This window comes from Melozone crissalis, unplaced genomic scaffold (genome assembly GCF_028551555.1).
Source record: "Melozone crissalis strain CALT ecotype California unplaced genomic scaffold, PUWL_Pcris_2 ptg000004l_1, whole genome shotgun sequence".
NCBI classification, from domain to species: domain Eukaryota; kingdom Metazoa; phylum Chordata; class Aves; order Passeriformes; family Passerellidae; genus Melozone; species Melozone crissalis.
Genome location: NW_026535782.1, coordinates 42,960,976 through 42,973,248, shown reverse-complemented (window position 1 = coordinate 42,973,248; position 12,273 = coordinate 42,960,976). Strand labels below are relative to the sequence as shown.

At 49.4% G+C, this 12,273-nt stretch overlaps 1 protein-coding gene across 4 annotated transcripts; it reads left to right on the top strand.

Moving 5' to 3' along the window:
- Positions 1 to 4,047: 4,047 nt before the first annotated feature.
- On the top strand, positions 4,048 to 11,267 carry KCTD17 (potassium channel tetramerization domain containing 17). Of its 4 annotated transcripts, none has more exons than XM_054270608.1 (8): positions 4,048 to 4,254; positions 4,876 to 4,984; positions 6,709 to 6,800; positions 7,720 to 7,815; positions 8,197 to 8,322; positions 9,039 to 9,117; positions 9,362 to 9,578; positions 10,531 to 11,267. In XM_054270608.1, exons 1-8 carry the CDS (start codon positions 4,048 to 4,050, stop codon positions 10,550 to 10,552), a joined length of 948 nt encoding a protein of 315 aa, XP_054126583.1. In that variant the 3' UTR covers positions 10,553 to 11,267. The 4 variants fall into 4 exon arrangements, with proteins under 4 accessions (XP_054126583.1, XP_054126575.1, XP_054126601.1 ...); XM_054270600.1 differs by having other exon boundaries at positions 9,362 to 9,651; XM_054270626.1 differs by lacking the exons at positions 9,362 to 9,578; positions 10,531 to 11,267 and adding an exon at positions 9,579 to 9,649 and having other exon boundaries at positions 9,039 to 9,183.
- Positions 11,268 to 12,273: the final 1,006 nt, after the last annotated feature.

Genomic DNA, 12,273 nt, shown 5'->3' with positions numbered 1-12,273 from the left:
AAGGTAGCCTAAACAACAGCCCTGATGTAGGAGGAAGGTCACACTGACCTGTGGCTACCTTGGGACTAGAGTTTTTACAGCTCTCTATATAAATTTGAGAATCCCAGGCCAGCAAGTAAACTGTTTATTGGTATATTTTACCATCTGCAATACTTTTGTCCTGAAGGAAGTTTGGATTCTGTGCAGTCTGGTCTAGTTAAAAGTAATCCCATGGTCCCCTGTTCTTCACTTGTCTTCTTTGTCACCTCTCTTCCTCTTCCTTCCATCCTGCTCCCTAGCAGTCAGGCTGCACTATTTCATGCTTCATTTCCCAGCAAACTTTGTTTCTCTGCAAATTTTTCCAAATTCTAAAGCAGCCCCTCTACCAGCACCACTGGCCCGAGCACTGCGTGAGCCATGGTAACTGGTGTTGCCTGCAGGGACATTTCATATTCCTCCCATCTCTCCTGGTCCCAGCTTACAGCCAGGTGTTCCACAACCATTCTGACTCCTCCTCCCAGCAGTCTTCAGCAAAGGTGCTGCGTGATGCACATCCACACACAGGCTTTGCACACTGCTTTGAATGCAGGTACATTGCTCACAGACCTCATGCAGCACAAGGAGCTGGAGGAAGATTAGCTTGCCTGTATGCCATGGAGCCTTTCTCTTCATGCTTCAATGTGCCTGGCTCAGCTGGCAGTCAAGCTGCACTCTATTCTTCAACAGTGTCCACCCCCAAGTCCAGTGTAGGGAATTTTTATTTGCCCAATTCCCTGTTGGCTTACTGGCAAAATGTCAGAGCATCACTTGTCTTCCCCTCTCCACTTCCTGCAGAAAAGAGAGTGGCACTGATCCTACATGGACATGCCAACTAGTTTTTCCTGGTTTCTTCTCCAGTGCCTCCTGCCATGTAATCCCCAGTATGTGTTCCCAGCCTGTCAGAGTGGTGACACTCTGTGCCAGCACATGGTGATCCCTGCTCCCACTGCTGTTCCACAACACAACAGTTCAGCAGAGCAGCTCTACAATGCCAGTGATGCATCATATGCCATGTACCAAGCTGCAGAGCGCTGCGGTGTGTGTAGCTTTCTGCAGGATTGCATTGCAGGCCTGACTGCTGAACCAAGACATTCCCAGTTTATGTCCTGCTCTCTTCTTCTCAGCTCTTGTTCAGTATCCAGTGGCTGTCAAGTTTTTCCTGCTCCCAGTCTGTCTGAGCAATGGTCCCCATGATTTCTCTGGGGACTGCAAGGTTGTAGGGTCTTACAGCATCACACAGCGCTGTGTAAGCTCTTGCTTGCTCTCCCTCTGTGCATATGTTTTATATACAGTTGTCATAAAGGCAGCAGGAACAAGTCATAGACTCATAAAACCATAAAATTGGGAAAGAGCTGATATCATTAAGTCCAACCTTTGACCAAACACCACTGATTGTTTAAACTTACCTCTCCTGTGTCCTGTTTCTTGATTTTAGGGAACCTTAACAAGGGTGCCTTAATTGCATCTCAGAACTACATCTGGTGATAGTGTGCAATCAAGTCTGTATTTAGCCTATGCCACCAACTCATCAGAACATTTCAGTTGGTAACTCACCCCACATTGGCTTCTTACTGAAGAGTATTTTCACATACTGTGGGGAAATCTCTGGCCTGGTTCATTTTCAATGATTTTTTTGCTGTATATTGCAGAAAAAAAAGGTTCTGATGTTACAAGTGGTGTTCCTTGGCATCTTTCCTTACTCACAATATACCTCTTTAGATTTAGCAATTAACTTTTCACCCCATGAGCAAGACTTGAGGTTCCAGCCACAAGTGGAGACTGGTATTGATGGAACAAAGTATGCCTCAAATATAGACTGCCCTGGACTCGTGAGCAGCATTGTCATGGGAGAGGTTGGAAAAGAAGATGTTCAGAACAAGAGATGGACCTTAAAAAGAAGAGGCTGAGAGGATGTGAGAGGAGAAAGAGGAGAGGGTGAACCCTTGGTGAAAGAGGGAAAAAAACTGAAGGCAGGGCAGATTTCTTGGAGGGGGAGATAAGGGGCTATAGTCTGCCACCCAACTACTGCTTCATATCAGAGCCGCAGTCCTCACCCCAGTTCTGTGCTGGAGCTGCAGCCAGCACAGACAGGGTCCTGTAGTCCTCACACACCAGAGGGCAGGGCAGAGGTCTCCAATTTGCTGTGGTTTGACTCAGAGGCAGAATTAGGAGGACAGCAGTCTGACAGCCCAGAGCTGTGTTGCACTGTGACACTTCAGGCTGGGTCAGTGATAGTCTGAGCATCTTTGATGCATGTTACTGCTCGGTGGAGACTGGTCCCAGGGCTGGGCAGTAATTGTGGCCAGAGCTTGCTCCATATAGGTAGACAAAAATATTTTTTCATGCTCTGTTAATGGTCACTCTAGTGCTGGTTCAAAATTATTTGAATTTACACCCTGGAGCAGCTGAATTGTTCCTGTACTTAAATTAACTGAAGGTCAGCAGTCTTGAAACCTCTTCCATGTTACCCTCTCTTCCTCTCCTCCCCTGGCACTCCTCCACAGAAAGAGCGAAGTACACATGCCATCTTTGTGAAGGAAATCCTGGGTGATTGGGGGAAGGGCAATGCTGCCTTCTTCTGTAGTGATAAAAGGGAGTGATTTGCAAGTAAAAGAAGGAAGGACAAGAAGAAAAGGAACGTAAGAGTAAAACATAATGCTTCTCTTTACCCAGCCTCTTCACTCAATAACCCCCCATATCCAAAGGCACTAAGATCTAAATGCAAGAAAAAGAAAGTGTTGTGTGTCTCTGCAGTGCTGCATTGCCCTGTCAAGGAAGAGCCGGGAAGTTGCTTAGGTGGAGGAAGGTTTTGAGCCACAATGGGGTGAAACACCAGCCTTTCCTTTCCATTCTTAATGTGCTCGAGCTGCTGGCAAGCACAGCTGTGCTTAGGTGAGAGTGGGAAAGGCAGAGCTGTTGGAGAGAGCTTGTTCAGATTGTTTCTGTGCCAAGGAGTGTGTTTGAACAGAGTCCCCTTGGGCATGAACTGCTGAGCACCAGGCTCGGCCTGGCAGGAGCAGGGCTAGATTCCATACCACGGGATTGGCACATCAGCCTCGGCGGGTGATACATGCCTGGGGCAGAGGTAAAGCTCCACACAGAGCTGAGTTACAGTCTGAGCTCTGTTGCCCAGACAGGGATGGCAAGGATGGCAGGAGCCCAGGGGAAGGACGTGGGGGGTTTGCTCTGGTAGAGCAGCACAGGGGGGGAGTTTGCTGAGTCAGTAACTCCTCTGAGCTGGAAGAAAAATGATTCCTGCCCCCTGCCAGCACTTCATACAGATCCAAAATACAGTTCCCAGAACTGTCCCTATGCATGTTAGCAAGAAGGCAACTGTCTGCATATTTTGCTGCAAGAAAGTATGGCAACTGATGTGGCACTGAGCGCTGAGCCTGGGATAATGGATGTCCTGAAGGGAATGCTGTGAAGTACAGCCCTGAGGGGCTTAATCTCCCGACTGCCAGGAAGCAGCTTGTGCTTGCTGTCTCCGAGGAAGCTTGCAGACAAGACCCAGGACTGGAAGCAGGCAGAGTACCGTCCGCAGGGCTGGCGCCATGTGTGCAGTGCCCTTCGTTACAGCATCCTCATTGCAGGAACTGCGAGCTGGGAAAACTACAGTTCCCATCACCCTTTTGTGCATGTCCCGGCGAAACTACAATTCCCAGAACCTTTTAATGAGCCAGAGAGGATGTCTGTGGAAATAAATGCCGACGATTTTTGCATAACACCCTGCACCTCCGGAGTGCTGATCGGCCCATGGTCTCTGAAAACGGGAACAGGGGAAAAGCCAAGGGAGTGTCAGAGCTGTGGAGCTGTGGCTTTGCCCACCCCAATAGCCGCAGCGATATCCTCCAGCGTCGAGCAACCTTCCTCCTCTCAGGACTCCCTTGGTAGTCACAGGGAAGATCCTGGTCCCCGGGAAACACGGCTGTTGCGGAGGGAGAGGCAGATAAACTACAGATCCCGGCATTCTCCGACAGGCAGCACCTGCGGCAGTCCCTGCACGCCGTGGGGGAGGTGGGGGTGAGGATGAGGATGGAGGGCAGGGAGGAGATGCAGGGCGCCGTGGGGCTACGCTGCACCTGGGACATTCCGCCACCCGCTGGCACCCAGGCCAAGTGGGTGAGGCTCAATGTGGGGGGCACCGTGTTCCTCACCACCAGGCAGACCCTGTGTCGGGAGCAGAAATCTTTCCTGTGTCGCTTGTGCCAGGGCGAGGAGCTGCAGTCGGACCGGGTAAGGCAGCTGGGTTGCCTCCCGCACCGTGCCCCACCGAGCATGGGGAGGGCTGGAGGGATGCAGGGATGGAGCCAGACCCCGGCAGCTGCAGGAGCTGCTGAGTGAGAAATGCCTGCTCTTTGCCCCCCCTCTCCCGGGAAGGATTTCCCCATGCCAGATTCCACCTTGTTGTAGCCTGGCACTTGCCTTCCTGAGCCGGGGAAAAGAGAGGCCATCCCCCCTCTGCTCCTGCTCTTCTTCCTCTTTGTCACCGCACATCCTGGGTTTACTTCCCAGCTGTGTCTGCCTGACTCAGCCTTGTTCCTGTAAGGCGGTCTCTGCTCTCTTGCACCAGGCCGGGATTCACAGTTACACAAAGAGGCTGAGGCCTATTTTTTGGGCTTTTTCAGCTGGACTGAGTCATGCTGAGGTGGGCATGCTGAGCAGATCAATACAGGAGTTAAAATCCAAGCTGGACTGACTTGGCTAGGGACTCTCAGGGACCCATGGTTTCCAAAGAATCTTAGAAATAGTGGACATTTTTGCTTAGGTTTGTATTTTCTTGTATTCTAGGGTATTTTACAGTTGGTTACAGTTTTCTGTGGGTTTTTTCTCCTTGTGATCTATATCTGTTGCTAGGATGAAACTGGTGCATACCTAATAGATCGGGACCCCACTTACTTTGGACCGATTCTGAATTTCCTCCGCCATGGGAAGCTGGTCCTGGATAAAGATATGGCTGAAGAGGGTGAGTTGTGGAGCTCAGAAAAATCCCACTTCCCATATTCAGGAAAAATAGGACTTGTGATCAACCTTGTTGTCTCTTGTTCTTGTTTTGGATGTTGATGTGGGGTGATTTCAGAGAGCTATCCCTGCAAAGTATGACGATGTCTCCTTTACTAAAGGGGTTTGCAGTGGGTGAGGAAGGCATTCTTGCAGGTGTTGTGGCATCACAACTGTCCAGCAGAGATGTCACCAAGACAGAAGTAGGCAGCATCTCAGAGCCTCAATAAGCCATTTTTTACTGGTTCCTGATCTACTTTTAACCAGGCTCTATGACTGAGTTTTCTATTAATGTCTGTTTCTAATTAGGAATGAAAGCCCAATAGACCAAACAAAACCAAGTTCATCTCTTCTACTGACTGCAATAAAGACCATCATTAATCAGTGATATGCACTGTTATGCTGCTTGTGCTCTCATGGTCGTGGACTGCAGAAATTCCAGTGGAACAAGTCAGACAAACTAATCCTTCATCTAAGGTTGACAGTGGGTCTAATAGGATGACTTAGTGACATCACAGTGTTACCAGTCAGCAGTCCACAGTGCCTTGTAATTTTTTGGATGCGAGGGTGTAATAAGGAGCCAATTCCAAATACAGGTTGTGCTGTCCAGCCCTTGCCAAGCATGGTTTCTGCATGGTCATTTGTCTTCTTGCCTTTCTTAGACATTTTTACCTAAAGCAAGGAAACTTTTCTTCAGAGTAGTCTTACCAGTTATAATTCCAAAAATATACCCAACTAATGGTACCAGATTGTAATAAGCACAATTTTGAGGTGTTTCCTACTTTACATTTCTTGTAATCCTTGGGTCAGAGAGAGTTCATCTGCAGGTTTTATTATCAAATCTGAAACATAAACACGAGCCCAGTTCATTTGCATTGCCTTTTTTTATCCTGCTGCAAACATTCAGGCTGGCATAAGACTAACCCAGTAGACAATACACTGCTGAATGAGAGACCCAGAACAGGTCTGAGTGTGTCAGATAGCGAGGGACTCCCCATCTATATTTTCTTTGTACTGCCTTGGGAACATGTGAGTGTTGGCTTCCAGCCACCTTTCCCTCACTGACTCTCTGGGAACCACCTCCCTTTTCCTGAAGGCCTGTTAGCAAACAGGTGAGTCTCAGGAGAGGTGATGGATGCAGACACCATAGAGAAAAAAACAAAACCATTTCTGTTTACCTCTTTTAAGTTGAAGCACAGGGGATAAAGCCAAAGATCATATAAAGTCATATGGGGCTGCAACTCCAAGTGGCCTAGGAGGTAAGCTAGGCTTTTCTAGGGTCTTTTGGTGACTTGTCAGAACTGCAAGTTTTTGTTTTCTGCCTTATTGAGAAAGTCTGAGCAAGGTCAGACAAATGGTCATTGAGAGAGACTGGAGCCTATAGTTGTTCTCCTTGGCCAGGTATCTGGGACAGGTATTGGCAGTCCTCAGCACAAGCCTTCACTGGCAGTGCCTGCTTCTGTAGTAGCAGGCAGCATAAGGAAGTTGGGGTGAGCATTAGAAACAAGATGCAGAGAGCCAAGTTTGAATTCTCTGCAGTAAGGGTTTCAAGCCTGTTAAAAAGAAAAACAGTAATATAATTTCTCTCTATGGACCTTGTGAGGCTCAGAATTGATCTTTTGCAAGTCAAAAAATAAAGATGGGCTGCTAACTTTCTGTCTTTTTGGTCGTTCTGTCTGTCTTTCTCAGGGATCCTTGAAGAAGCTGAGTTCTATAACATTGGTCCTTTGATCCGAATAATCAAGGATCGAATGGAGGAGAAGGACTACACAGTAACACAGGTATGGCAAGATGGAGTGGGGTGGGGGAAGCAGGGGGTGTAAAAAAGGAGAGAGATGAGTCCAGAGCGAGAGAAGACTTGAGAGAAGCAGCAAGGAACGGAAGGAAACAACTAATTAGATATTATGTGCTAATCCCAATGCAGCAAAATCTTGCAGGGGACAAGCTGCCACCAATTTAGTTACAATAAACAAGTTGCAGTCTTGCTTTGCATCCCAGAAGTTATGTGGATGTAGCCCCTGAAACTAAGTGAGCTCCTCTAGCTTTTGGAAGAAGGCAGCTGGTTGCTGTGTGATATAGAGGAATGTTTGTGAGGATAGCAAAGGTGTCATGAGGAGGAGGACTGGTGTGGGGAGTCCTGGGAGTGTAATCACAATGAAGAGCATGGAAATACCTGTAGAGAAACTGGAGGAAATAGATGAAGAGATGGCTGTGAAAGAGTTAAATGCAGACAAAGAATCAATCCTGTGGCACAATCACACCCTGTCTTGGCCAGCAACCTTTGAAAATATTTCTTAGAGGGAGGATTGTCTGCTATCTCACTTTTCATCTTGTCTTCCTCAGATTGTAAGCCTCCAGCAGCACAGCCACTTTGTGCTGCTAAGCCCCCTCAGCATTTGTTGCATTTGCAAAAATTATTTTGTACTTACAAGTGCATACTCCCCATCAAAAGAGGGCAGTATCTTCTGGGGACAATGCAGGGAGCACTCAGCTCAGTCCCTACTCTTCAGAAGAGATACTGTTCTTGCCTCCAGTGACAGCACAGGAGAAAGCTGGATTGTGGTTTCCACTCCCCTTTCACCTGGGACATGGGGAAGGGGACAGGTCTGTCAAGAAGGGGTATTACCACTTCATTCTACAGGAGGGGAACAGCTTTTAGCATATGACAGTTGTCAGTGTGCTCTGCAATTTTGCTCTCAGGTGCCTCCTAAGCATGTCTACCGTGTGCTGCAGTGCCAGGAAGAGGAGCTCACTCAGATGGTTTCCACTATGTCAGATGGATGGCGCTTTGAGCAGGTATGGGTAAGGCAGAGCAGGGGGAGAAGGAGTTGTCTTCTGGGGAAAAGATCATGGATACCATACAGTTGCCAGGCAAGGCTCCTTCCCTCTCTGAGAATACTGGGTAAGTCATTGATTGACTCATCATATTCAATCAATGACTCTTTCTTGCCCCTTTCTAGAGGTTTAGAGGATACTGTGTGAGGCCAGCCTGTTTTGCATCCTGGCTGACTTCTCTCCTGCTTCTCTGTGTTGTCTCCTCGGCTTAGTTATGAGGCCTTTCCAACAGGATTATGCATTGGACTCAGTGCTGCATGATGGGCTTTCTGCCTTGCTCCCCAGGTGGAGTGGGTGTTTCCAGGAATATGTGCTTGTGATTCTTGGTCTCATCTTTTCTAGCTTGTGAACATTGGCTCATCCTATAATTATGGGAATGAGGATCAGACAGAATTCCTGTGCGTGGTCTCCAAGGAGTTGTACAACTCCCCCAATGGCCTGAGCTCTGAGCCCAGCCACAAAGCCAAGGTGAGATTAACTTTGCTATGGCCCTGCTCCCATTGCCTATGAGATCCTTTGCTCTTTGCTCCTTCTCTTTTTTCTCTCTCCCTTGCAACAGTGGGGCACCTCAGTGGTGAAATACAGGGGCCTGCCCTGGTGTTCAGCACTGTGGCATTACACCCGTTGCCCAAAAGGAGGAGTATGTGTGTTGGAGGGGTGGTGTGTGGTTGTGTGTGGCAAATGGCTTTAGCAAGTCACCCTGGCACCTCTCATGCTACTCTAACATCCCCCTCATGCCTCCTCATGCCCATTCTGTGTGTATCACTGCCTGTAGGGCATTATTTCCCTGAAGGTTTTGCAGCATTCTCTTTCCTTTTTGAGTCTCAGCCTGAGGGGCAGTTATCTCCTGCTTCCCTTTTGAGGGAAGGACAGAAACATGTGCAGTGCATGACATTCTGTAGACACCCAGGATGCAGGAAGGGACACTAGCAACTGATGGCAGTTGTTGGACGGTGGGGTCACAGCACTTGTAAGTGGGTTAGATACCCTGATGTGATACTCCAGAGGAAAACAACCCTCTCTGTTCCCTGACCTAGAATTGTCTTGGCCATGGGGAAAAGTTCCTTTTTATTCCAGTGTTATGACAATTGCTTTGTTCCGTTGTGTGTCAGAAAGAACTGCCATGGCTCATCTTGCAAGCATTTCCACTCTTTCTTCCTTTTGTCCCACATGCTGGGCCACAGAACACAGAGGAGGACCTGGAGGAGGAAGAGCAGGAGGTGGAGGAGGAGGCAGAGGCAGAAGCAGAAGCAGAGGAGAAAGGTGCAGCAAACCCCTGAGGAAAATGATAAAAATAACCCCCCAGGCATAGACTCGTCCACCTTTCTGGTGAGAGCTCACAGTTAGCAGCAGGGAAGGACTAGAACAGGTGTGGGGTGTGGGGGCTGTCCTCTCCAGGAGCTGGAGTCTCTCTGGAGATAAAACTGTCAGGGGAGAGCTGTTACCATGGCTGCTGCTTTGTATTTTAAACTGTTTGGTTTATCTGCGGTTTTATTTTTATTTGCAGACCGTCCATCTATTTGGGATTGTGCTAAACTCTCTTCCTGCGGACCCTCCCTCCTGCTCCCTTCCGTGTCCATCCCAGCACTGCCATCTACCTCCCACATTGTCCCACTCGCCAGCCTCCAGCATCCTTCCCTCTGCTCTCCTTGTCCCTCAGGGCTCAGAGTGGTCTCTGCCCAGGGCCCTGTCTCTCTCTGCTCCTCACTTTTCCTCCTCTGCAGGTATGTTACCTGTCTGCACTCCCAGCTCCTGCCAGCCTGAGCTCTGCATGAGTGACTCACTTCCCTCTTGTGGGTATGGCCCTGGTTTGTAGAGCTTGGGGAGGGGAAGGAGGGAGGTGTGAGGTTGACTCATCCCTAGGGTGGCTTTACATATTCTGATCCTGTGTGTGCCTTTACCTGCCAAGCAGATCCTATGGCTGTGGACCAGAGGCTCTGGCAGCAGAAAGGAGAGTGCAGCTGGGAGAGGGGTGGAAATGAATGCAAAGCAGGCCGGGGTGGTTCGGGGAAGGGGTGGAATTTTGCCACGTGTCTGCGTGACATGCATGCCAGATCGCTCCTCCAGACTGCGTCCACAGCTCCTTTGCCTGCCAGCCCGGGCAGTTTGCAGAAGGCAGCCTGTTATTTTTCCTTCCCTGAGCTTTCCCCCCACAGGCTCTGCCAGGGTGAGAGTGCAGTGGGAAAGGTGGCAAAGGCAGAGCAGAAGCAGCTGGTCCCCACTGCAGATGCTCTCACAGCTGTGTGCAAAATGAACCTTTCTGCTCTGCCTCCTGCTTAGGAAGGCTGGCTGGCCGACAAACGTGGGGCTGGGTATGGAGAGTGTTAGAAGGAGGATTCCTCTCCATACTGCAGAACTGTGAGACTCCTGTTAAAGTGGAGATGCTCAGTGTCAATCTCCACTGGTCCTGATGGAGGGCACTGTTAGCTGGCTGACATTTCTCTCTCCCTCTGTGGCTGTGGGACCTGAGTGTTATTATCTTAAGACTCAGTGTATGTTAATCACATGGACTTTTTCTTCCTTCTGTTCTATTTTCCCACCCTCATTTATTTTCTTTTTCTTCTGTTTGTGTTTCCTCTGTCATTTCCCCTTTTCTGTTTCTCACTCTGCCCTCCATGCTCAGTTGCCTTTTTTTCCTACCATTGATTGTGTTTCTCTTTCTCTCTCCTTCTCTAGCTGTTACAAGCCAGAGATCTGAGGATGTGATCTGAACACTCCACTCCAGCCTTTTCATTTCTTGTTTATATCTTTATTTTTGTACTGCAGTGTATGGCAGCACTTTCTCCCACAGTGACGCCCCCAGCCCCCTTCACTCTTCACATGCAGCCATTTTTTTTTTACAAACTCACCTCGGAGGCCTGAGCTTCCAGTCCTGGAGGAGGGCAGATGCTGCATGGAGCCCCTGAGCTGCTGTAGGAGCGGGAGCCCACAGCCCCCTCCTATGCCTGGCAGTCTGGCTTTCCTTAATGTCACAGTGGCCCCTGCTGGGGACATCAGCGATCAGCCACTGCAGCCTGCGGTCCCTTCCTGAGCACCCTGGATGCAAATGTGGACCGAGGTGGTGGCAGCTGTCTAAGGACCAGCCCTTGCCCTTTCACTGTTGCAGGCAACTGGTGTGGGCTTGTGGCCTGGGGACAAATGCAGAGCCACCGTCCTTTTCTGGGCCACCTGAATGGCTCGGAGGTGTCCCTGTGCTGGGTATCACGTTCCTTGGTGCCTCCCCCCCTGTCCCCCAAAGCAGCTCTGTGCCAGCAGTGTGAGAAGGAGAATGGTGTGCTGCCTGGGTACCATGAACATGCTGGTACCTCATGTTGTGTCAGCCAGCACCAAGCAGATCCCAGTTTTGGGGAGCAGGGTGCTTGCTTCACTGCTGTGTCTGAAGACTCCTGAATAAAATTCACAGTCTGTTCCTCCTTGCCGCCTCTCATTTTAAGTGGCAGAAATTCATTCCTGCTGTAAGGGGGTGGGAGTTGGAGAAAAGGAGTTTGGATTCATCACCTGGAGCCACCAGAAGCTGCTTGTGCTGTGCCTGTCTTCTGGGGGCTGGAGGTGCTTCCCACTGTGTCTGTGCTGCTGCATCCCCAGTGCAGGCAGCTGGGCTACAGAGCAGGTTTGCTTATCTGCAGCCCTAAACCATAACAGTAAGTGAGGACCACCTGGCTAGTGACCTTATTGATCCCAGGGACATCTGATGGGGGTGGGTAGGCAGGGGTGTAGAACCTTTTGCCAGTGCCAGGACTGGAGTTTGGTCAAAAATATACCAACCTCAAGATAATTTTTAGCAGAGTGAGGCAAACTAGAGCCAAAAAAATCCTCAAATTAATTTTATTTATAATTCCAGAGAGTGGCCAATTATGTACACGCACACACACACACACACACACACACACACATGTGTATCTTTAGTTAAAAAACCAAACCTGCAGCAGTTGCAGTTTAAGCCCTGTGCCCTGAAACCTTCTCCTTTGTCTCCTGCATTACCTGAGATAGGAGATGGGAGAGGTTGAGATGCCCTGATGTTAAAGGTATTTAGAAGGGCTGAGGGAAGGGATGGGAGTCTGCTCCAGCATTTTTACTGGGGGAGGTGCAGCAGTGGAGGCTGGGTGCTGCTCCAGCAGGGAGGCAGGACACGTGCTCGGGGGCGCGATGCTGGGCTCATGCCTGGGAGTCAGTGAGACGTGAAGAGTTGGCTGGCTGAGCTGAACAGCACACTGAGCAGCACACGCCAGCTAAGAAAAGAAGCAATTAGGGAGATGGAAGAGGAGGAGTGATGGGAGGGGAAGGGGGATGAAGGATAAGCAGCAGGAAGGAAGAGGGAGGCAGATTGATTTCACAGTTACTGGAATCTCTAACTACATCAGTCACATTTTCTTTCAGCAAATGTTCCAGCATAAGACTGGCTGAATCACATGGTTCATG

What these genes read in the sequence shown, in the direction of transcription:
- KCTD17 (XM_054270600.1), top strand. Translation starts at nt 4,048, where the DNA reads ATGAGGATGGAGGGCAGGGAGGAGATGCAGGGCGCCGTGGGGCTACGC. An exon ending in AGGAGCTGCAGTCGGACCGG is followed by an intron (nt 4,255 to 4,875) that starts GTAAGGCAGCTG and finishes ATCTGTTGCTAG; the next exon opens with GATGAAACTGGTGCATACCT. An exon ending in AGCCCAGCCACAAAGCCAAG is followed by an intron (nt 8,323 to 9,038) that starts GTGAGATTAACT and finishes GCTGGGCCACAG; the next exon opens with AACACAGAGGAGGACCTGGA.